The following is a 22,579-nucleotide window of genomic DNA, read 5'->3' on the forward strand; positions in this document are numbered from 1 at the left end:
CAGGGGATGGGTATAATTAATAAGCAACACTTGTCTTTTGCCCTGAACATTGGAATATCCCAGCCATACAATGGGAACAGCTGGCTGGGGAGAGAGTCACATGCCTCAGCAAGGGACATCACCTCTTCCCCAGCATGGATGGAGCAAGGCTGTGATGGAGCAACACGCAAGGAGGAGGCCTGATGAGGCCGCATGGCTGCACATCACTTTGGCAGGGAGGGGGGAGACGTCTGCCCTCTGTCAAGCTCTTCTCTGGCAGCCCCTCAGCGTGCCTTCTCCAGTGGATCCACGTCAGCCCCGGCGCTGGCCCGTGGCCAGCTGGCCTGCCTCCACCTGCCTGTCGCTGCCAGTCATGGGGCAGCGGTGGCAACCTGGTCAGAGTTAGGGAGGAGGAGAAGGACTGTGCCATTGAACCATTCTCCCCCAGCAGCGTGGTGCAGGAGATGCAGGAAAGCAGCAGCAGGCGCTGAGCTCCTGGCGAAGGTGAGGGAACTCACCACTCTTCCCAGGAGGAGGAAGGAATAAGTGAGACCGTTTGCTGGGAAGTGCAACACGTTGTGTGAAAAAAACCCTCATGCAGGTCACATGGGTTGGGAGGCCAGCAGCAATAGTGGCATTTATCCATCATCTTGAGGACATCAGCATGAGCACACGCCTCCTGCCCTTCATCTCCCTTAGCGTGATGAGGTTTTACCCGCTTGCCAGCAATGCCTGGAGTTTAGTAACCGCTGTGGGCACGGGAGGTTGCAACGTAGGCTGCCCTTTGCTTTGGAATTACAGGTCCAAGGGCCAGAGATTACCCTGGTACCCCACAAGCAGAGAAGGTGCTTCACAAAAGACCTTGAATGTCAGCCAGCAGCTCCAGCCAATGCCCCAGGTGGGAGGAGAAAAGGGTCCCATGAGTGCTCACCTCCTTTGCTGCTGAGGAAACAGGACTTTTCCTCTAGCAGTGCAGATGAGGCGCTGAAACTGTTTGACCCAAGATCTGTTATCCGAAGCCTAATCACTGTGATGCCCAAGGGGTTACAAAGAGAGATACCCTTATTAAAAACCTCAGTAAATACCTTCTATTTTTGGTAAGTCCTAGTAGGACAGGCTGTGCCTCGGTTCTCTGTATAAGTGAAGTCTGTCCCTTCACAAATCCTGCCTGCATATACCCAGCATCGAGATCTTCCACTCCCTCCCTCTCACTCACTCCCTCTCTCTCAGATGATGCAGAGTGCCAGCAAGTCCCTCAATGGTGTCATATCTGTCCTTTTTATTCATTGCAGGGTTTATTTTTAGCCTGAAACAACTGCTTCCTAAAAATGGAGTTCCTAATGACACGGGAGCTGGACACAGCTATGTAAGGTATCCAGGGCTTGGCCTGACAGCTTCTCCTGTCTGTCTCTTTGTTGTGAGCCCAGGACAGCAAAGTTTGCTGCACCCCATCAGCCTTGCAGCGTTTGGGCTGATCACTAGGAAGGCAGCAGAAAGAGAAATTTGGTTCAGACTTCACCAGGAGCCTTTGGTCTCTCCCTCTTCCTACATTAAGTAGGAGAGGGACATTTACCTGCCCTCTGTTACACTCCAAGGGCTCCCTGATGAAGGTGACTTGCTGGATCCTGGCAGGTTTTTACCTGCTTTACTGCTGCAAAGCAGAAGAGGGACTGAATTTCCCCACTTACGATGGGAAAGACCGGGTGATCGACCTGAATGAGAAGAACTACAAGCAGGCCCTGAAAAAGTACGACATGCTCTGCCTGCTTTTCCATGAACCCGTGAGCTCTGACAAGGTCTCCCAGAAGCAGTTCCAGATGACAGAGATGGTCCTAGAGGTAAGCACCACCGCATGTCCCAGCCAGGATCAATATCATGGTGATATTTGGGGCTGTGGAGAGGAGCCATGGGACAGTCAAAGGGTCTCATGCAGGGGGTGGGCTGAGCACCCAAAAGTTTAGGTTTGCTTACTTGGATTTGAATTAGCCCCTGAGTTTTGCAAAGCCCTGGAAAAAGCCTCTGCTGAGTTCTTCTGAGTTGTTTGCTGGGAAATAGTCTTTCTGGATTGTGGGTCAGAAACCCAGGCAATAACAAGTAACCTTGCAAACCTGAGCAATGTGGTTTGCTTTGCCAAATCTCAGCACAGACCTGAGTTTGTAGCTTGAAATTTTTAGATCTTTTCTCACTCTGTGCAAGCCTGTATCCCCCTTGTGTTCTGGATTCAGTCCCGTTTTCTATTCCACTAGGAGTAATCAGCCAAGAAGCCTGACTAGACTGTGCTGCAAACAGGCGTCCTAGCTCTCTATCTCAAAAGCTCCCTATTGGTGCAGCGTGAAATCCCTTTTTTTTTTCTGACATTTGGTTGCCTGCTTGGAATCAGTCTATAGCTCCTTGTTAATGCAACTATTCACTTCTGAGCTGGAAAAAAAAAAAGTGTTATTAATTCTTTGGTGAAAGAGTGATTAATTAATCTTCAGTAAAATACATCATGGTAAAAATTGTGAAGTAGATTCATAGCATTCTTTCTTGTAGTGTAAAGGTAATCTAGGGAATCATACAGCTGCAAGCCTGGATTGTTAGGTGCTTGCTTCCTACCAGGGGCTTAGAAATATTCCCTTTTATCTAAAGGACATGTCTGGAAATGAAGTGAGAATGGCAGAAGAAACACATAAGCTTTATTTATCAGATCCAGAGAGAAAATGCATTGCACTCCTAGGTGTACAGCAAATGTGAATTAGAAAATACACTTGCTGAGGCTAGGAACTGAAAAAGTCTAAGGTCAAGTTCAAAGCCTACTGACCTCCTCAGCAAGCCTGACAGCAAGAAAGATTCAAAAGCTAAACAAGTTTTACTCACTTGTCAAGAAACAGTTACTTGCTTCAGGTGAGCAATAAAATAACATTTGACAAAGAAAAGAAAAAATAGTGCTGGAACTCCAGTTGAAATGTTTATGGTTGGTGGTATGACTTTGCATTGTTATTTAATAGGATAGCTATTTTGTGCTCAATAGATGGCAAGCAGTTGCTAAATACATATTTATAGAAACCTGACAGAAGCAGGTATCTGTGGTGTACTGTCAGTTTTAATCCCCATGACACCTAGACCATATTGAGGGTGAGATGGCTACGAAACAATATGACTTAAAGCTTTTATTTTGCAGGGTTTGATTTGGCAGTAAGCATGTTAGCTTAGGATGCTGGTGATTTGGTTTCCAGTTGCCTCTCTGGCATAGATTTCTTGAGTGACCTTGGGCAAGAGATTGAGGATTAGGTCTGCAGCACGCTTTACATAATTGTAGTGCTCCAGCCCACTAATGTTCAGCTACCAGCTAACTGTGCCACGCAGCAACCAGCACTTGTGGCTTTGACCTCAGAATTTCCCGAGCACTTGCAACGCTGATTCAGTGCATGTCTCCAAGTTTCACAGTCCCCTCTCTGCCACCCCAGACTGGGAACTGCAGTAGCCGCAGTCTGACAACATGAGCACAGGAGGAATCTGCAGTGTGAGTGCTCCTTTGCCTCTGTCACCTGAGGGAAGTGAATGGGGAGAGGGTCTCAGAAGGCAACAGAGAAGATAGACGTGTCTTACCCTGCATAGGACAGAGCCTAGCAAGGTGCTATTGCTCCCAGTTTCTGTATTAATTCACCCATAGGAGGACTTGTGAAAGGAGTGGGCAAGCCAGGTTGTAATCTGGTCCCTTTTGTGACAGCATTCACCTCCCTCACCTCAAACCATAAAGTGTTGTGCCAAGGTGGTGGGTCACTCTGAATCTCCCTTGCCAGAGCTCGTCCATCTCTGCGATTTCACTGCATGTTCATCAGGACAGGCAGAGGGAAAGAAATGTCTACAGTGGTTCTGTGGCTGAGGTGTGGAGCTGTTCACCTGAGAGATGAACTGTCTGGAATCGGTCTCCCTGGAGGCAGTCAGCAGCTGAACTCAGCTCTTCTGTAATTTGAGCAAGTACTTGAACTCATGAGCTGCTGGGTAGGCACAGGAGCGGTGACAGGGCCTCTCCTTCCAGCCAAACCTGGGAAAAGTTCACTCAGGAAGGCTTTATGTATCTGATTTCAGTAGCGAGTTCAGGGCTCTGAGTGCTGAAGGTCCTTTACATGTGAAATAAGGTATCTAAGAGGCAAACACTCCAGCCCTTAGTGTTCCCTGCTAGCCACCTTGAGGGTTGCCTGGTGTAGGGTGCTGCCTGTGGTAAGATGCCTTTCTGGAGCATCTCATGTTTTTCCATCTTACTGTACTGAGAATTTACCTACTGACTTAAAACAATAGGTGTAATCAAGGAAACAATGATGTCCTTATCCTCCTGTCCATAAAATGGTACTGGTCTCCATTACTAGGAATAATGGGGAGCCTTCATTCATAGCCTTCATCCAGAGTACAAGAAGGTGTGGAACTAAGCAAAGATCTGAGCTGTGTGGCTAAGGGTTGTTGGGTTGTTACTTCCTATTGCCTGATGAACATGACTGTGCACATGAGAGGGAATGGGTTTGATGGATGTTAAGTCCAGAAAAAAACCCAAATAGTCTATCCTTTCTGTTCCTCTCACATGTACCTTACAAGAAATTTATAATTCCGAAGACCTGAAGAACAAGAAAAGAGCTAGAGAGATCCAATGCCTGAGTTCCTGCAAATTTACTAGGAGAAGCTCCCAGATGTGCCCAGGTAGTGGAGGACATGGCAAGTTGCTGAGGCAAGGAAAAGTGCCAGCAGTGCTGACTAGTTCCTTCTTGACTCCAGATCCAGGCACCAGTTTAGGCTTCAGCATTTGGAAAAAATCCACAGCTACAGAGCACCCAAGAAGGGCAAGATGGTTGTAGACAAACACTCCTCAACCTAGAAATATCCCTTGACCGTGACCATGGTTTCCTTGAAATATGTAGCTCATGGTCAGTAACAAACTCAGACCAGGGCTTGTCCCATGGGTAGGGAGCCCATGAGGCTCTCTCTTACCTGGGTACTTCTTTCAGACAGCTTCAGTCTCTTCTCTTCCAAGTCCTTGCTCTTTGTGAAACTTGCAATAACGTTCTTATGCTGAGATTCTTGCTGCTGGAAAATTTGGCTGAAAAGGACCAATAGCTAGAAAAATTATTAGGGGAGGCAGCTGACAGACAGACCTGAGGGGAGAGAGAAGAGAATCACATGGATCTCATATCCTTAGGAAATTAAGCTGAAAACCTGACAGCACACGAGTGAAGTTAAGCATATGTTTAAGGACTTTATCAAACCGTAATTACAAACAGTGGACTGAGGAAAAAGGGATGTGATAGAAAAAAATTTCCTTCCCAGGGCAAAAGCCCAGCATGCAGGACTGACTGACACTGCTGAAGCTCACCAGCTGTCACCATCATTAAGCTGAAATTACAGTGGGACAAGACACAGGGTCTTCAGCTTCCCACACCCAGCCATACTGGAAGCTGTGTCCGGATTGCCACAAAGCCCAGTTTAGAAAGGGAATGAAGATGAAGATCATAATGAAGCGGCCCTGACAGCTCCTGCCACCCAGGCCACTGGGTGATACCTGATGAGGGTGGGGTCTGTGGGTAACTTAACCCCTCTGGGAGCAAAACCAGCTTTTTTGGACCATGTTTTGTGCATGACGACAGTTCTAAGGACCGTAACACCAGCCCCTCAGGTTGGGTGAGAAAGCTGGGGACTCCTGGGTTAGTCTGTCAGGAAAATAGTCAAAGAAATGATTGAAGATGCAGCTGCCTACTGCTTTCTGGCTGAAAAAAAGGTTGGGGAAGGATTGTTATAAGACAACCCAAGGCCAAGACAGCATAAGCACAGGGTGTTTCACAGCTCAGGTTAAAGAGCTCTTCTCCTTTACTTGTCTTTCTTCTATGGCTCCACTCTGCACCACTAACTAATGAAAAACACCTGCAGCTTGAGTGGGGAAAAAGTGTCCACACAGGGCAAAGCAGGGGTTGAGCCAGGCAGTCCTGGAGCTAACAGTAACTATTCCTGCTCTGTGGTGAAGTTTTCAAGAGCCTTGCATGCCCCACAAGGTGACCACAGTGAAGAACCGTATGTAACAGCCAGGCACAAAGGTTTAGAACAATTATTTAAAAGACAATTAAGAAGAAAAGCTACTTGTCCTAAAAGGCCTCAGCTTTAGTGAAGAAGGGGCAAAAGAGAAAAAGACCAAAGCAGTGATGTTGAGAAATCTCCGACCTGCTTTTCTTCTCTGTAGCTCCCTAACATATTTCATGCCATCTCATACCACTTCTTCTTAGAGCTTCTCCTATCTCCCTCTCATCTCTGAATCTCCTAAATATTGGGATAATTTTGCCTTCCAGTGGGCCAGTCCATATCTCTAGGAATCATGTAGCAAGAATAATGAGCAGTGGGATTAGGGGCTTTCCTTTTGCACTTGAGAAGCTCTCTCCAGCAACTGAGGTTGTCTTACTACCACAGCACGCTGCCTGCTGAAACTCGCTCAGTTCTGCCTCCACTGCCATCTGTATGAATGTGTAATACCCTTAAAAAACAGAGGTTGGTCAAGGCCTCGGTTTTTTAGGCCCTTGAATGCAGCAGTGTTCCTCAGCTGAAGATTCATGGAGAACTGCACTAGCCCAAACCAATCTGATCAGAGATAAGAGAAGAGGAACATGGTACTCTGCTTTCTAGGTGAGGTCTAGAATCAGCCTGGTCTCTAGCAGTACAAGGCAGAACAAAGGCAGAACATTTCTGGCTCATTCTGTAACATAAGGGAAAATTTCTCCTACAAACTTGGGACTATGAGTGCATGAGATTGCATTGCATTAGATCCTCCCCATGCTCAACTGCAGCCAGTAGCTACCTGTGATGTGAGAGGGAAAGATAGATTTTGAATCAAGCAAAAGGCCGGGGTTAAATTGAATGCAAGATCTAACTCCTTCCAGTTCACCTGAGAGCAAGAAATTACTTTCAGGTGTTGAAACTGCTGCAGCTCCTCTCATGAGCTTCCAGCTCCGGATGGAAAAAATGGGGCAAGATAGCTGGTTTTGGGGCAGTTCCACCCACATGGTCTTGAAATCCCTTGAGAGCTGGTGATTCTCATGAGAGTTCAGAGCTGTGTAATACATAGCAAAAAGTCCTTCTCTGTTTCTAATGCAATACAGTAAAAAGGTTTGCAAGCTTAGATCTGTGTAAATTACCCCAGAAATTCATGGGAACCAGTTTATGTCCATGTCTAGGTACAATATAAATATGAGTAATATAAATATAGTTATAAATCCAAGCCTTTTCTTTAGTACCCTTCTCTGTTTATTTCACAGACTCAGATTTCAGTCTTTTTCTCTGGAAATGGGCATACTGATGAGACAGTGCCTCAGCACAATTTCCTGGGCTGGATAGACCCATTACACTAGACACATTCACTGAGTATTACAGAAACTGCCAGGTCTCTGGGTCCCTGCAGAACAAGTCCTGAAGGTGAGAGACAAGGCACACCTGACTGGATAGGTGTGTGCAGAAGCCTACTGTACCAGTGCCTTGCACATACCTGTAATAAAAGACATGTTTTCTGTTTCCATGGCTACTAAAGCAGTGGCCTCCACTACAGATAAATTAATGCAAAAAATCAGGAAGGAAGGTAAAGAAAAGAAAAAAGTGTGCACTGATTTCTTTGCCCTTTGAGACCATGTAAGTAGGTCTCAATCCATCAACAGCCAGCAGTGCACTGAGTTTTAGCAGTAGCACCTAGAAGGATGTGACTCACTGACATGCCAGTCACAAAACCAAGTTACAGAGATCTCCCTGTTTTGCAGATGGGCACAATGACATCCAGGGACAAGTATGTGATTTGGTCTTTCTGTATAACAATGGCAGAAACAACTGCCAAGGCTACATTACCTATTATTGCCCAGTTTCTTTTGAATTCACTTCTCAGCCATGAATATGGACTGAATGCATAAGCAGCATCTAGCAGGAGACCCCACTTTCAATGTCATACCACTCTTTCAAAGGCACCTTTCTCAGCTGCTAAAGCATGGTAGGAGAGAGGTGGACTGACAGCACTTCACAGAGCAGAGATCAGCTATAATCCCAGGACCTAAAGAAGATCAAGCTGGTTTCATCCAGCTTTTGCAGAGATACCGCCTGATGACATGGCAGACCCCTGTAAGCCTGAGTTTACCTTCTGGCACAGGACAGGGCCAAGTCTGCTTTGGCTTTGCAGGCTTTCTTGGCCCTGAAGCCAGGAGCAATTCTCACTGCCCAGCAGTTGCAGGCAACCTCTGTAGGTGCCATGCAAGACCTTCAGGTGCAGAGAGACTACTTCTATGTCACTCCTCCCTTTAGAAGTGTAATTGAGGAAAAACATTGAAAAGCTCATCCTCTTAGGTCTCAGCCATCCTGACATGCTAGTCAGCCTCCAAAAAAAGTGCCAGCAAGGGTTCCTAGTGCCTTTCTGCTAGGCTGGTTCCTGGGAAGCAGGGTCTCACTCTTGTATAATGAAGTGCCTTTGCCCCATTCTGAGTAGGTGGCCCTCAGAAAGACTAGCTTGAGCTCACACTCGCCTTTTCAGTGGACATGTGTGGTGTTCATATCATTTCACATTCTCTGCCTTGGACCGTGACATTGTTCAGGAGCTTGCCCGTGGGCTAGAGCAGCTGTGGCTCTGCAAGGCAGAGGGGGCACAGTGGGCTATGCCACTCTTGCCCACTGTGACCTTACTCTGGAGCTTGGTCTGTCAGTGCCCTTCATCTAAAACCAAACTAATCAAAGCCTGTGACCACCCTTCCTTCATGCCTGAGCTTCCTTTGTGGAGAGAATGGAAAGGGTATATGATAATTCTCTTTGAACACCCAAGAGGGAGAAGAGCTATTTAAGCAAAAAGCCTAAGAATAAATGGGCTATGAATAAAACAAGTCTCAACACTGGGAAGTCCCTAATCACCAGAGGAGGGATACATCAAGGGGAGAACAGCCCAACAAGTTTTAAATGGACATTGACCAGGTTTTGACAGAGATTGAATGGCATGGTCCTGGGTTTGATGACCAAAGATATCCTTTTGCAGCTTCTGTCCTAAATAATAGGCACCCAAGCAAGGAATCTATGGCCTAGGAAAGAAGTTACTTAGCAAGGTCCAAGTGCTCCTTTTTTATCTTCCTTTGCACATTGGGATTTACCTACATACGTGAGACGAAACCTTGCCAGAGGAAATAGAATGAGCAGCGACGGCAAAGAACTCAATTCCCGGGGGCAGCCGCAGAGCAGACGGTCGCTTTTCCCCTCCCCAGTGCCTCAGGACGGCCAACGCTCCCTCCTAAGCACTGCTGATGGTGCTCATTCCTCTGCGCTGTCTGGCGCAGCTTTGGTGAAGGCCAGCTGCCGTACATGATACGTCCTTTTTCTAGGAACCCTGTCCGGACCTGGCAGGAGTTGGACTGCTGTCAACTAGCAGACCTGACACTTCGAACCCTGCGCAAAGGGGGCTGCGTATTTTTAAAGCTTGTCTCAGTTCTTATTTGTCCCTGCTCACACCTTGGGTAAAAGGCCTTTCTTGTCTCAAGGATCCCTCTGTTCCTCCAGGGCCCCCCTCCGCCTCTGATCCTTCCTGTGGATTCAGGGTGGGAGATCCCGGCTCTCATCTGCAGCATCCTGGACTTTCTGGAGTTTCAGAGGTGCTGACTCACACCCACTCAGTCAGAAACTCAAGAAATCTGGCTTGTTCCTGGAAGCTGGAGGCGTAGGAATGACATGGGCAATGGTCTGTGGAGATGAACAGGCTGAATATCAAACATTCTTCCCTCCTCCAGCACCCACAGAAAGGAACGATCTTGTGCCTTGCATGGGCTTCATGACAACATCAAGTCTTTGGTTTCAAAGCAGGTCTCAGAGGCCAGAAGGATAACAAGGCAGGGACGGCCTCACTTCTGTCGAGGACAGCCCCCAAATCTCACCTCTGGTCAATGTTCAGCAGCGTGGCCCCCAGGTGCTGACCCAGACCCACAACCCAGGTCAGCGCACATGCACACACACCCCAGGCTGTCCTCTGTGCACGAGCTGCCCAGCCGAGTCGGCAAAACCTCTGTGATGTGGTGCCAGCGATGACCGGCTGGGAGCAGTGGCAGGTGGCCCCTGCACCCGTGGGTGCTCAGTGGCACGGGCATCGGCCCCGGTTATCTCACGGCTGGGGAAGCTGCGCTTTGGCTTACAGCTCGCTAAAATTAGGGATGCCCAGTGCAGATAAAAATACGGCCCTAACTATGCAAAACCTTTATGGAGGCAGCCAAAGAGCACATCGTATGTCCAGCCGAGCTGAGTGGCTGCACAGCAATTAAAGCAGTGGGACAGCGTTCTTGAAGCGTTACCTGTGAAAGCCACCTCTGCAGAGAGTGACCTTTGGGTGTTCCTTATTTGGGGACTTGCCTTTTCGTCCAAGGAGCAGCGAGCGCCTAAGAGAGCAGGTTCAGCAATAAACAGCCTCTCTGACCAGCCCAGATGGTGGAAAAAGGAAGAAAGGTGGGACCAACGCACTCTCCCCTGGACCCCAGTGGCAGCAAGGTGGGTCCCCTAGTGGCCAGTGCTCAGCAAGCTTCTGCCCCTTCTCTTTGATCACCACCACAGTGTTTTGAGACCACTAATTCACTAGCCTGAATTATGCAAGAACCTGAAACATTACTAGTGAAGTATGCAAGGGGATGTTAGAGAAGATGGCATAACATTAGGAAGGCGAGATAACCCCCTCTGCTCTCCGATAACCTTCCCACCAGCTCAAACAACAGAGAAGCCAACTGTAGTGTGAAGATCTGAGTGCTGCCTAAGGATTCAAAGCTTTTAGGGAAATACCCTAGACTTTTACCATCTCCTCCTACTGTCTCTGAAAATAAAAAACATTTTGGGATACAAAATCATCATCATTGCATCAACCAGGTTCCAACCATCAACATAAACTGCAGCTTTAAAGAGGGTAGGAGACAATCAGCGGAGAACTGTAGATTGCCTGAGGGATGTTCCATCATAATCTCACATTGCTCTCCTCCTTACGTTGCTTGAGTTTTGTTCTTCCACCACTGCCAGTTAGGGAAACAGAAAGTTCCCCTTGCTTAGGAGAAGTTTACTCATGATGGCTCTCACAGAGACCCAAATGTCCCCAGCAGCCTGCCTCCCAGTCTGAGTGGCTGGGGAAGATGAGCCATACTGTCTGTGGAAGCTCCAGACAGGTGCTAGAGAAGTGGGAAGAAAATCCAGGCCAGAAAACCGTAATATCACTCCACAGCAAAAACTGACTGTGTTGAGACACCCATCACTTCCACTCTCACTCGTAACTCTGCCTGCTGGATTTTGTCAGAATTGACACCAAATGCAAGGTTTGGCACAATCAGTTTTCCCTACGGCTGGAATAGGAGCATGATCAGGCAGCCAGTGACCTTCCCACGGCTCGATCTCCCAAGAGCTTCCCAGCATCACACCTAGGTTCAGGTAGGGTATAGTAGGTGTGAAGCTGAGATGCTCTGAAAGGGAGTTGTTTCTTTCCATCCTCACTATTCAGATTGCCTGTAACTGTAGACACCATCCAAGATAAGGTTGTACTTAAGCCTCACTTTGGGCTGGCACCTCTGATACATCCCAGAAGGCCGTGCACTCGCCCACACTTACCAAAATTCAGGAATGGGTATTACCTGAGGGAAGTGGGAGAAAGGAGGAGTGCTCCCAAATTCACATCTCCTTTTCCCAAGGCTGCACAGGACACAGCTTGAGATCCTGTGGCTAGAAAGCATGCACTATGAGGGCTTCACGCACATGAGAGGAAGGCTGCAAAATGTGCATGAGATATGAGCTTACAAGATACTGGGATATTTGCTCACACACTCAGCCAGCTCTGCCTGCCCAAAGCTCCCGCTGTACCTCAGGGACTGCATGACCAGTTAGGTCCAGTTCTTCCAGGGCAGTTTCTCCCCTCCATCTCACCATGCAGCTGTTGAAGCTAAATTACTTGCTGTAGAGGCTGACACAAAGGCAAGGGCTCTGGCTGGCCAAGACTTCAAGCGATATGAATTTAAAGGGAGGAGGAGTAGGAGGAGGATGGGATGTGTTCTTACATTACAGCTGCCTCTGTCCCAAGGTCCTGAGCCAAGAGGATTGTCAAGATTAGAAACATTATCTGCATTCAAATCCCACTAGCATTATGGAATCAGAAAATACTGTAAGGGGATATAGAAACGCTTGATACTGTAATGAGCAGGAGGCAACTAGCCAAGCCGCTGAGCCTCTGGCATAATCTATATTTTACTACCTTATGGGGTTCAAATATAGATGTAGGAATACATCCTCACCTGAGCACTGGACAGACTCAGCTCCTGCAGCAGAGAGCAGGGAAAGCAAGGGTACAAGCAGTGTCCAGCCTCTGTGTAACTTACACTTTAAAAAGCCACCACAGGTTCTGCCACCTTGCAAAGGTCTCCTGCCTCCAGGTGCTGCCCCAGTGGAAAGAGCTCCTGAGAGACTCACGTTGTATGAAAGTTTCCCTGGTGCAAGCCCCCAGTGCTCTGCAGATGGGTACAGGCTGTACCACTCACCTCACAATCTCATTGGCATGAAATCCCCAGCGAAGAAGGCAGGCTGCTTAGCTCTCAGCCCTGTGCCCGCAGGCACACAAGCACGCTGTACACACGTGCTCTCCTATACACACATGCTGTTGTACATCTTGTCTGGGGATGAGACCGAGTTCAGAGGAGGGCCACAAAGATGATTAGAGGGCTGGAGCACTTCCCCTGTGAGGACAGACAGGGGTTGTTCAGCCTGGAAAAGAGAAGGCTCTGGGGAGACCTTATAGCAGCCTTCCAGTGCCTACAGGAAAGCTAGTCAGGGACTCTTTATCAGAGAATGCAGTGGTAGGATGAGGAGTAATGGTTTCAGACTGGAAGAGGGTAGATTTAGATGGGATGGTAGGAAGAAATTCTTCACTATGAGGATAGTGAGGCACTGGCACAGGTTGCCCAGAGAAGCTGTGGATGCCCCCTCTGTGGCAGTGTTCAAGGCCAGGCTGGATGGGGCTTGGAGCAACCTGGGCTAGTGGGAGTGTCCCTGCCCATGGCAGGGGGTTGGAACTAGATGGTCTTTAAAGTCCCTTCCAGCTCAAACTATTCTATGACTTTAGGATGAGTGTCTTCAGAACATCTCCAAACACTTGTAACCACAGTACATATACCTCCAAGAGGCAGTCTCACTAGACACAGTCACACAAGCCCTGCCACACCAACAGGCACACGTCCAGCATTACTGTGACGTTTTTTGCCTCCTGAGCCCTAATGAAGTGCACACTCCCACAGCCTCACACAAAGCGGCATTCATCCCATCACCCACATTCTCTTGACATGTTTGCTCTTTCTCAGCAAGCTCCCATGCTCACAGCTATACAGCTGTCCCCTCACTCCTCCGAAAAGCTCCCTTGCATACACTGCGTGCTGACATGCATTACTCCTGAGCAATGCGTCCTCTCTTGCAAACATTCTTGCTTGCCCTCAACCACTTGTCTGTAGCACATGTTGCATATTTTCTACACATTTCTGAATTTCTTCAAACACCCCGAAGAAACCCTAACCATCTCTAGTGTGCAGGAATCAAGAACCATTGGACTTTAACTGTCTTGATTTTGACTGACACATGGCTAACATAACTGTAAGTAAGGAGATAGATCAGGTGTGGACTGGACTGGATATGATGGAACGATTTTCTTCCCTTGGGGTTTCTGTGCTTTACCTCTGGTTACAGTTCAGGTAGAGCCTCAAGTGTTGACTCTGAAGAACTTCTTGCTGGACTACACAACTGCCAACAAGTAGGGAGATGCTTACAATGTCCCTGCTTGATGGCAGGATCATCGCCTAAAGCTGATGATCCTATAGGCTCCATCCCTTTGTCCAGTAAAGACAGATCCTCATAATGGGGAACAGAAAACAACTTCTCTCACTACCGCAGGCTTGGAGATGTCTAGGGCGCTCACAAGAAGTGTCCATCTCTCCCTTCATTACTGGGTAACAGCTGCTCTCAGGTGTGCTAACGTGGACAGTCATGGCCTGAGCCAGGAGATGGGATGCCAGACTGGTCAGAAAAGCATTCAGATGACTTATCAATGGATATACAAACACAGCCCACTGCTCTGCCCTGTTCAGGCAGTACCCGTTGTAAGCATAGACAGTCTCACCCTTATTTCAAAGTACTGACAGAGAGCAAAAGAACAGTGAGATCACCTCTTTCCTTTAGAATAGGAGCACCCCTTTTGCCTTGCATGGTGGGGGTTCCTCCTATAGACATAAGGCCAGGTAGCCACAGGGAGATCAAGATTGCAATGATGCTGTGTTGGCTGGTGGAGAATATGTCCAGAAGGAAGTCTTCAGGAAAGACCTAGGGGCGTGTATTTGGTGGGAAGGGAGAAAGCAATCACATTCTCCATCTCTTCCCTTTGCCCAAGCAATATCCCTGAGCCCTGATCTCCAGGGTCCCCGCCATTATCCCCCAGGATTTTGGGGAAGGACTGGGGCTGCCAGCATGGGGAGCTGGCCAGCCCCTTGACACCCTGGTGTGCAGGTGAGGGGCCTGTCCTGTGGTTTTTGCCTTTAATCACTGCTTGCCCTTGCAGAGGCTGGGCACAGACAGAGGCTATTTATAGCAGGGGAGCCAAGGGGGAAGCATGGGAGCAGCACCACTGGGTGACATTCAAACCATCTTTGGGGCTGGGGGAGGAGGGTGCCAAAATAGGTCCTGGGGGAGGGTATTCATCATAAATCTCCCTACCATCTCTCTGGCCACAGCTTTTCTTCTGCCCCCTCCAACCTCCCGCTGCTGAGTGCAGGCAGCTGTGTCTTAATAGGGACATTCCTAGCCGGGAGGCCCCCAACCCCTCATCCCCATCATCCCCTTGCCATCTAGCAGAGTTGGGAGGGGGGAACAACAAGATCTTCATCAACAGAGGCATTCGTGCAGCAAGAAGGGAGAGGGAAGAGGAGGGAGCTCTTACAGCTGCTTGATGGTCCTAGAGCATCATTACTGCCTTGTACGGTCTCTGACATGCTTGTGGTGGGGCTAGGTCAGTCATGTGGTGAGTAAGGGGGCTCATTTCCCAGGGTCACTTCATCTCTATGGAGCCCCTCTGGAATTCACAGGGTCTCACCCGGCGCTGCTCCCATTACGGGGCACTTGTAGAACGTCTCTCCTTTCCTCACATATCTATTTTCACAAAACAGGCAGGAACTCGATATCTTCAAGAGGCCCCTTGGTCAAAAATGGTGGGAACAGGGGGCAGTGGTTTTGTGAAGCTGTGAGGAGACAAACACAAGAACAGATGGGCTTAGACTCGTTTCTTTAGAAAAAAGAGGGGACCAGGAACTGGGGGGTGACCAAAGCCTGGGCACGAGACATGACTTAAAGCATTTCACAGGAGAAAGGACTGCTTTTGCTGCTTCATTTTGCTGGGATGCTGCTTTGGCCACCCTGTCACATGTATGAAGGAAATGTGATGGTGCAGTGTCCTGTGCCCCCTCCAGTTTGCAGCCACTGCTGCCTGGCACCAGGCACCTGCAGAGTTAAAACGTCCATAGCACCCACACTTCCTGCTTCCTCAAAGGAAGCCGCTGAGGCACAACCAAGCAGACAGCTTTCTCCCAGCCATGTCCACTGCCTTTGGTGTCCCCAGTTCGGTCGGGAGCTCTGTCCCAATGCCCGAGTGTCAAACAGCAGTTAACAGCACATGGTATCACCAGCAAACTCAGTGCTATGACACAGTGGGAAGAAACCCAACCCTTGTGACCTCTGGGCAGCGTTATCACCGTGGTGAGGCAGCATGTGATGCATCCCAACCATTGGTGCTGTCTGAAAGCAGAGTGTGGGTCACTTGTGTCTCTTTTGCCATGCTAGCAGGGCATGGTACCCCTTAGCTACCCTGTGGTGTTAATCCTGCTAACCTTGGGCTCTCTGGTTCCTCTCACAGCTGGCGGCTCAGGTCTTGGAGCCCAGGAGTATTGGCTTCGGGATGGTGGACTCCAAGAAGGATGCCAAACTTGCCAAAAAGTTAGGTGAGTCCCATGTCTGATATCTCTGGAATAGCTTAGAGAGACTGCGGGGGTGATGCCCAACAGCCAGCCCTGTAGAGGACAGACAAATTCTTGTCAGCAGGATGGGAAGGGTGGTGGTGGCAACGGCACACTGATCACCTGCTCACCCCAACATGGGCAGAATCACCTGAGTGGGAGGGGGTGAGGATGAGAGTGAAGAGCTGAGACCCTTCCAGCAAAAAGCTTCCCATCTGAGAGTGCCAAAACAAAACAAAACCAAGTGAAAAAGAAAGCCAATACATGCCATAGCAGTGACAGGGTGGAACCTCACACAGCTTGTTGAGCAGGTGTAAATAGGCATCATGGAAAAACTCCATGCTCTTCCTGTACAGAGACAGGTCAGACACAGCAGTACAGAACCAAAACCTACAGGGAAATCACATAGGCCCCCATGACAAGGGGACCCCCAGCCATTAATGGGGTAGTCACAGCCTTGCAATGGTTTGGCAGCCAGGTGCCAAACCTTCTGTCTTGCTGTCCAGAGCAGAAGTGGAAACCTACTGTAAAGGTGAAAGGCTGCTGCATTGCCCACCCCGGGAAACAAATACCTTCCAGAGGCTGGTGATCCCTTCCTATTTTAGCCCACAAAGCAATATGGAAATACTACAGCACATAAATACAACAGCACACAAATATGACACTAGGATTAAGGCCAGAGTCTGTTTAAGCATATTGAACTGTAATTTTCTTTCCTAAATAAGAGGCTATGTGTGCTGGTGGAAGCTAAACTAAAGCTGAGAGCTTCTGCCTCTCTAAGAAGGAAAAAAATACCAGTCACCTTGGCGGGTTGTACCCTGCCATCATGCATTGCTGAAGTTCAGTGCTGCTGATTTTGGAGCCTCCACCAAGATGTTGTTGTACCCAGTTCTCAATCCAGTGATCTACCACTCAAATCTGCCAGCCTGACATCTGCAGCATCTCTACCATAGGTTTCTAACCCTTTTGCCAAGCCTCAGAGAGTTTGAAGCTCGTTTCGGCTTTCAGGTCACTATGATTACACAGGTCAGCCTTCTCTGGGCAGAGAGCACAACCCGTATCAAAATTCATTTTCCATTCAGTGACAGGTTGTTAAAATGTGGGATGTCAGTTAAAGCCTAGTATTATTTACTGCAAGATAGATAGCCAAGCTAAAGCATGTTCCTGGTACAGAATTTTTCCAGCTGAGGCCAAACTGTGACCTGACCAAAAAGTTCAACATTTAGGAGGAAGCTAGCACAACTTCTGGGTAAGGTCTGTCTCTCGTGCCATGAAACACCAGTTAGGAGATTGCTCAGGTTGTTTCTAACTGGACCAGCACAGTGAACTGGCAGTTGCATTTTCCCAGGAGGCAGTGCCAGAATAATAGGTGAGATACTCTGTAGCGGAAATGTTTTTAGTGACATGTTAATGACATCATGCTTCCTGTCTCCTTCTTTTAGGCTTGGTTGAAGAGGGAAGTCTCTATGTCTTTAAGGACGAGCGGTTGATTGAATTTGATGGTGAACTGGCCACGGATGTCTTGGTGGAATTCCTCTTGGATGTAAGCACAGATAAGCTCAGAGCTAGATAAAGCCTCTCGGAAAAGACCTTGCAAGTAGTCTCTTTGCTAAAAAACATGGGTCTATCCTTATTTGAAATTCTGTCCCTGCTTGCTGCACACTGGCAGAGATGACATTTGCCAGCTTCCCAAACACTTGTCTGACTATGAGTTCCCAGGAAAGCTGGTACCTTTATACACCACCAACCACTTCTATTTTAAAGACGTTCTGCTCCTTTTCCTGTTTATGGAGTATTTGACTGGAAGCAAGCAACAATTCCACATAATTAACTACTACTCACTAGTTAGCAATCTTAGTCTTATGAGGAGAAGCTGAGGGAGCTGGAGGTGTTTAGCCTGGAGAAGAGGAGACTCAGGGGGGACCTTATCACTCTCTACAACTGCCTGAAGGGAGGGTGCAGTGAGGCGGGGGTCAGGCTCTTCTCCTGGGCAACCAGTGACAGGACGAGAGGGCACAGCCTGAAACTGTGTCAGGGGAGGTTTAGGTTGGATCTCAGGCAGCACTTCCTCACGGAGAGGGTGCTCAGGCACTGGGATGCACTGCCCAGGGAAGTGGTGGAGTCACCGTCCCTGGAGGTGTTTAAGGAGAGGCTGGATGTGGCACTTAGTGCCGTGGTCTGGCTGATGTGATGGTGTTGGGTCATAGGCTGGACTTGATGATCTCAGAGGTCTTTTGCAGCCTCAATAATTCTGTGATTCTGTGATCTGGTGTGTAAACACTTTGCCATTTGCAGAATATTTCACTCTTTTTAAAAAAGGAAAAAGACTTAAAATCTAACAAGTAGCACTCTCACAGAGAAACTAAAAAGAGCTCAATTAATTGAAAAAGATATATTCTGCAAACTGTATGCCCACTTCTAAACACAACCACAAAAACAACGTTGTGTACTACTGCCTCTTCAGTGAATTTACGGAACTGCACTGCCAGGACTTAGTGCACTCTGGTCATTTTGTGCATGGGCACAGCTACATACTCACTTTCATGCCTAAATACAAAAGAGGTGCTGACTCCTTCATCAACGAGCTGCACTTCTCTTTCTTTACACTTTATTCCTTTCTTTACACTTCATTCCTAGGAGAGGCAACAGCCCAAAAACATGATCTTTACTGTGTAGTGGAAACATTTTGCAGCAGCTTGGCTTTCCTTTGAAATGAGGTTCCCTTTTACGTGCATCCCTGCAATGATACAGATGAGGGAGGTAAGGTGAGCAGTGGAGCTGGCAGGGCATGTTTCACAGGGTGGCAGGTTGCCTAAATGGTCACCTGCGGTACAGGAGTGCTTGTGGGGAGAGGCATGGCCAGAGAAGAAAAACAGCTTCCCAGGACCTTAGGTCTCCTATGGCAATGTTTGTGGCTGCGTGCATCAGGTGCTGTGGCAAAAACACGTGCAAGCAGCTTAAGGGACAGAAATGGGCACCCGCCCAACCCAGGAGGGCCATGGACAGGGGACAGCTTTGCTGTGACCCCAGCAGTGGTGGGATCCCTGGATCCCACAGCTCAGGCCACTGTGGCAGCAGGGAGCTGCCCAGGCTTCTGGGGACACAGCCTCATGCCAGAGCACCACCACTCCCAAGGGGTGCAGCGTACGGCACCCTGTGAGGTCTTGCTTGCTGTGCTTTGTGGTGTGCCACTGAGAAATCGGTTCAGTGAACAAAGGAAGAGAACAGGGATCTCTGCTTGTGTTTCACCTCGTTCAAGAGGAAAAACACCCAGCAATGCAAGGGAATAAAAACAAACACATTTGTAGTGCCTTGGCAGCCTAATCTTCTAGAAGACCCAAAGGTTCTGTAGGCTATAGAGTGGCCTGCTTGCATTTTTTTTTTTTTTACCTAGTGAAACCACACTTGATTTACACCAGTATTGCTGAGTAAAATAATCAGGCCAAGTCTCTTCACCAAGCAATGGCTAGTTAAGAAAACAGAGACAAAGTCTGGATCAACAACAGGCTGAAGCAGCTGATAGACCTTCCAACTTCCTCATCAACATGGTGACGTGTCTGAGGCCAAAGTATGGGTTTAACCAATTCTGCATAGGACAATCAGACAGGAAAATTCACATCCAGCCTTTTTGCTGCTTCAGAACACTCTCTGGCCACCTTCTAGCATGCTAGCTTTAGTCTGGAAACAAAAGCAAGTTCTTTGCAATGACCACTTTTAGCAAACGACACGTCATTGACAGAAGTTCACAGTCCTCATACCAGGTCCTTTCAACTTCTCTCCCTTCTACTCAGCCTCACTAAAGCCAGCTGCAGTTGCTGCCCCATATCTCTCATCACAGTAAGTCCCTCAGCATCCATTTGAGTTATTCAGACCTCTCTCATCTTCCTTCTTGATGCTTCAACCTATGCAGAGAACCTACTAACAGCTCCCTCTGAAGGTGACCTGCATTTCTCAGTTCCTCACATTAAGACAGAGAGCACTAAGTAGGATTTCCAGCAGCAGAGGAATTGGGTGACCTCTTTCTCCCCGCTCGGGCTGCTAGTAACACCCCCTGCCAGGCCTAGGTTGGTGCTGCAAATTGTTGTGTTAGCAAATGCATTTGTCATGACAGCTGCTAGAAGACCCTGTGGAGATCATAAACAGCAAGCTGGAGCTTCAGGCCTTTGACCAAATCGACGATGAAATCAAACTCATCGGCTTCTTCAAAGGAGAAGACTCTGAACGTAAGATGAATATGTTCCTCATGAGGCTTGGAGACTGGCTGGGGGATGGCATTGTTTTTTCTGCATGAACATTAAGGGATATATGGCAGGCTGCCACAGTGCCAAAGTTGCTGGAGGATGAGGAGGAGTTGCAGACAAGTTTCTGCTGTTGCTATGCATGAGCCCATTCCTACACTAACAATAGAGACCCTCCTGCAAGGTATCTGCTGGTAAGAGAAGGGGGCAATAACCCAAGGGCTCCTGAAGCAGAGTAAGTCTGCTCCATCCAAAGTAGGCTGAGGTTACAGCTACACTGAGTAAGCACCTAAAAGGAGCAAAGCTCCACCTCTTACAAGCACTGAGCCCAAAAGGTCAGAGAAAGAGGGATGGAGGCAAAGGGAAAAAATACGAACTTGGCAAACGTACAGCAGCAGGACACCTTAGGGCAGAGGCACTGACCTATTTCTCCTTGCTGAACCCCAAGACTGAGAAGAGGCTGGTCCCATGCCCTGAGGGATCTGCAACTCAGGGACCATTCCAGGCAAAACCACCAGCTTTGATAAGTCTTGAGAAAACCTCACCTGAGATTCCCCCTTGCAAGCCCCAGCAGCCTCTTTTGCTGGCCCTGAGAGCTCCCCCTGCTCTCCAGGCAGTGCTGGCAATGAGAACCCCAAGCTTGCCAGCCTTGCCTTTAGCAAAAAGACAGGGATCCTTATGTGAATGAGCAACATATCACCAGGCCTGCTGCCCTACAGCAGCCCATCTACTGCCGTCCCCATCTTTCTCACCTGCTCAAAATGGGCTGTGGGGCAGCTTGGGCAGGGCTGTGTCCCTAATGCTTTTGAGTAATAAGTGTTTTGAAGAAAGACGGGAAACACCTGCTGTAAAGAGTTCCTGCCAGGCTGAGAGCATCCCTCCTGACCCCAGCTGAGGACCTGATGTCAGTAACAGTTAAAATGTACCTCATTCCTACCCTCTCCTCCTGCAACAGGAGCCAAATCATGCTTGTTGACTAGGAAATGGCAGCAATAACTAATGCTGCACCAACTCCGTGTATTTCCCAGGCTGAACTACTGCTTGTGCAAGAGGGCAGATACAAACACCCTTATCAACAGGCTGGAGTTTTAGGTCTGGACCCTCTTCACAGGGCTGCTAATCTCATCCCCAGTTAAGTGTGACATGCTGGGATCCATAGTTTTCCTGAGCACTCTTGGGCTGCACAACATGCGTTTTGTTCACTCCACATGAAATGGTCCTTGTTTGTAAATCCCAGAAGGGTGGAAGAAATGTAGTGCTGTCATACGATGTATTTTGCAGTAATTTATATTTGTTCTTCCCTGGTGCCTTCTGTGCCGGTCAGAAAGTAGTCAGCGCCTGTGAAATCTTTTCCTCATTCCCCTTCCCTCTTTCCAGATTACAAGGCATTTGAAGAAGCCGCTGAACATTTCCAGCCATACATCAAGTTCTTTGCCACCTTTGACAAAGGGGTAAGCATCCACAGACCTCCGTGGAAATTCACAGACTCCACCACCTGTTTTCCAGAAGCTTGGGTTGTTCCCAGGTTTAATATCTGGCTCCAGCTTCTCATTTTCAGCATTGCTATAATTTGTGGTATTGATGTCCATGTTTGGATTTGGCCATGTCACAAGATAAAAGGCCATTTCTGTTGTGTAGAGGCAGGGCCTGATCGGGGTTTGGAAACCAGCCCCACTGAGGCCACTGAGTTTGCAGGACCTTGGCTATGGCCTTGCTTTGCCCCAGCACTTGAGATCAGTAGCACAGAAAGCATCTCTGTGTTTGTTAACCAAGGAAAGGTCCTTTAATAGTTTGTTGGCCACCTCTGGGAGTGAATGCTCTGAGAGAGAGTAAGTATCTTGACCTCAGCTCTGCCGCTGAGAGAGACTTTGGGCAGACAAAGAGGCACATCAGGCTCGCTCACCTCTGATGATCTGCACTGCAACAGGTTGCCAAGAAGCTAGGTCTGAAGATGAATGAGGTGGACTTCTATGAACCATTTATGGATGAACCTGTTCACATCCCTGATAAGCCTTACTCGGAAGAGGAGCTGGTTGAATTTGTGAAGGAGCACAAAAGGTATGTAGCATACAGGACACTCTTGGCCACGGGAAGCAGGTAAAGATGTCTGCCATCGCAGGCTTGCCCCTCTAGAGCATTCCTCTCAGAAAAAAAAATCAGGATGATGACCACCGTTTGGCGATTTGCTAACCCGGGTTTGAGATTTTGGCTGCCCTTCTCCTACTCACAGAGGTGCAAGCATCTGTGCCACAATCAGAGCCCACCACCGTGGGGCTGTGACAGCACAGCTTACCCCCTCCCTGGTTAGTCCTCCCTCAAAGAACAAGGAATCTTGCAGGC

At 48.4% G+C, this 22,579-nt stretch overlaps 1 protein-coding gene across 1 annotated transcript in view; it reads left to right on the forward strand.

Annotated features, from left to right (window-relative positions):
* Positions 1–1,389: 1,389 nt before the first annotated feature.
* The window catches only part of LOC104277948 (calsequestrin-2), a 32,298-nt gene continuing 11,108 nt past the window's right edge, over positions 1,390–22,579 (forward strand). Inside the window, exons 1-6 of the mRNA XM_009874766.1 lie at positions 1,390–1,817; positions 15,902–15,986; positions 17,444–17,544; positions 20,113–20,224; positions 21,617–21,690; positions 22,167–22,297. Of these exons, the coding sequence (XP_009873068.1) occupies positions 1,584–1,817; positions 15,902–15,986; positions 17,444–17,544; positions 20,113–20,224; positions 21,617–21,690; positions 22,167–22,297 (737 nt within the window). The 5' untranslated portion in view covers positions 1,390–1,583. The remainder of the gene's footprint in view (positions 1,818–15,901; positions 15,987–17,443; positions 17,545–20,112; positions 20,225–21,616; positions 21,691–22,166; positions 22,298–22,579) is intronic.

The sequence above is a fragment of the Apaloderma vittatum genome, unplaced genomic scaffold (assembly GCF_000703405.1).
Source record: "Apaloderma vittatum isolate BGI_N311 unplaced genomic scaffold, ASM70340v1 scaffold14888, whole genome shotgun sequence".
Lineage (NCBI taxonomy): Eukaryota > Metazoa > Chordata > Aves > Trogoniformes > Trogonidae > Apaloderma > Apaloderma vittatum.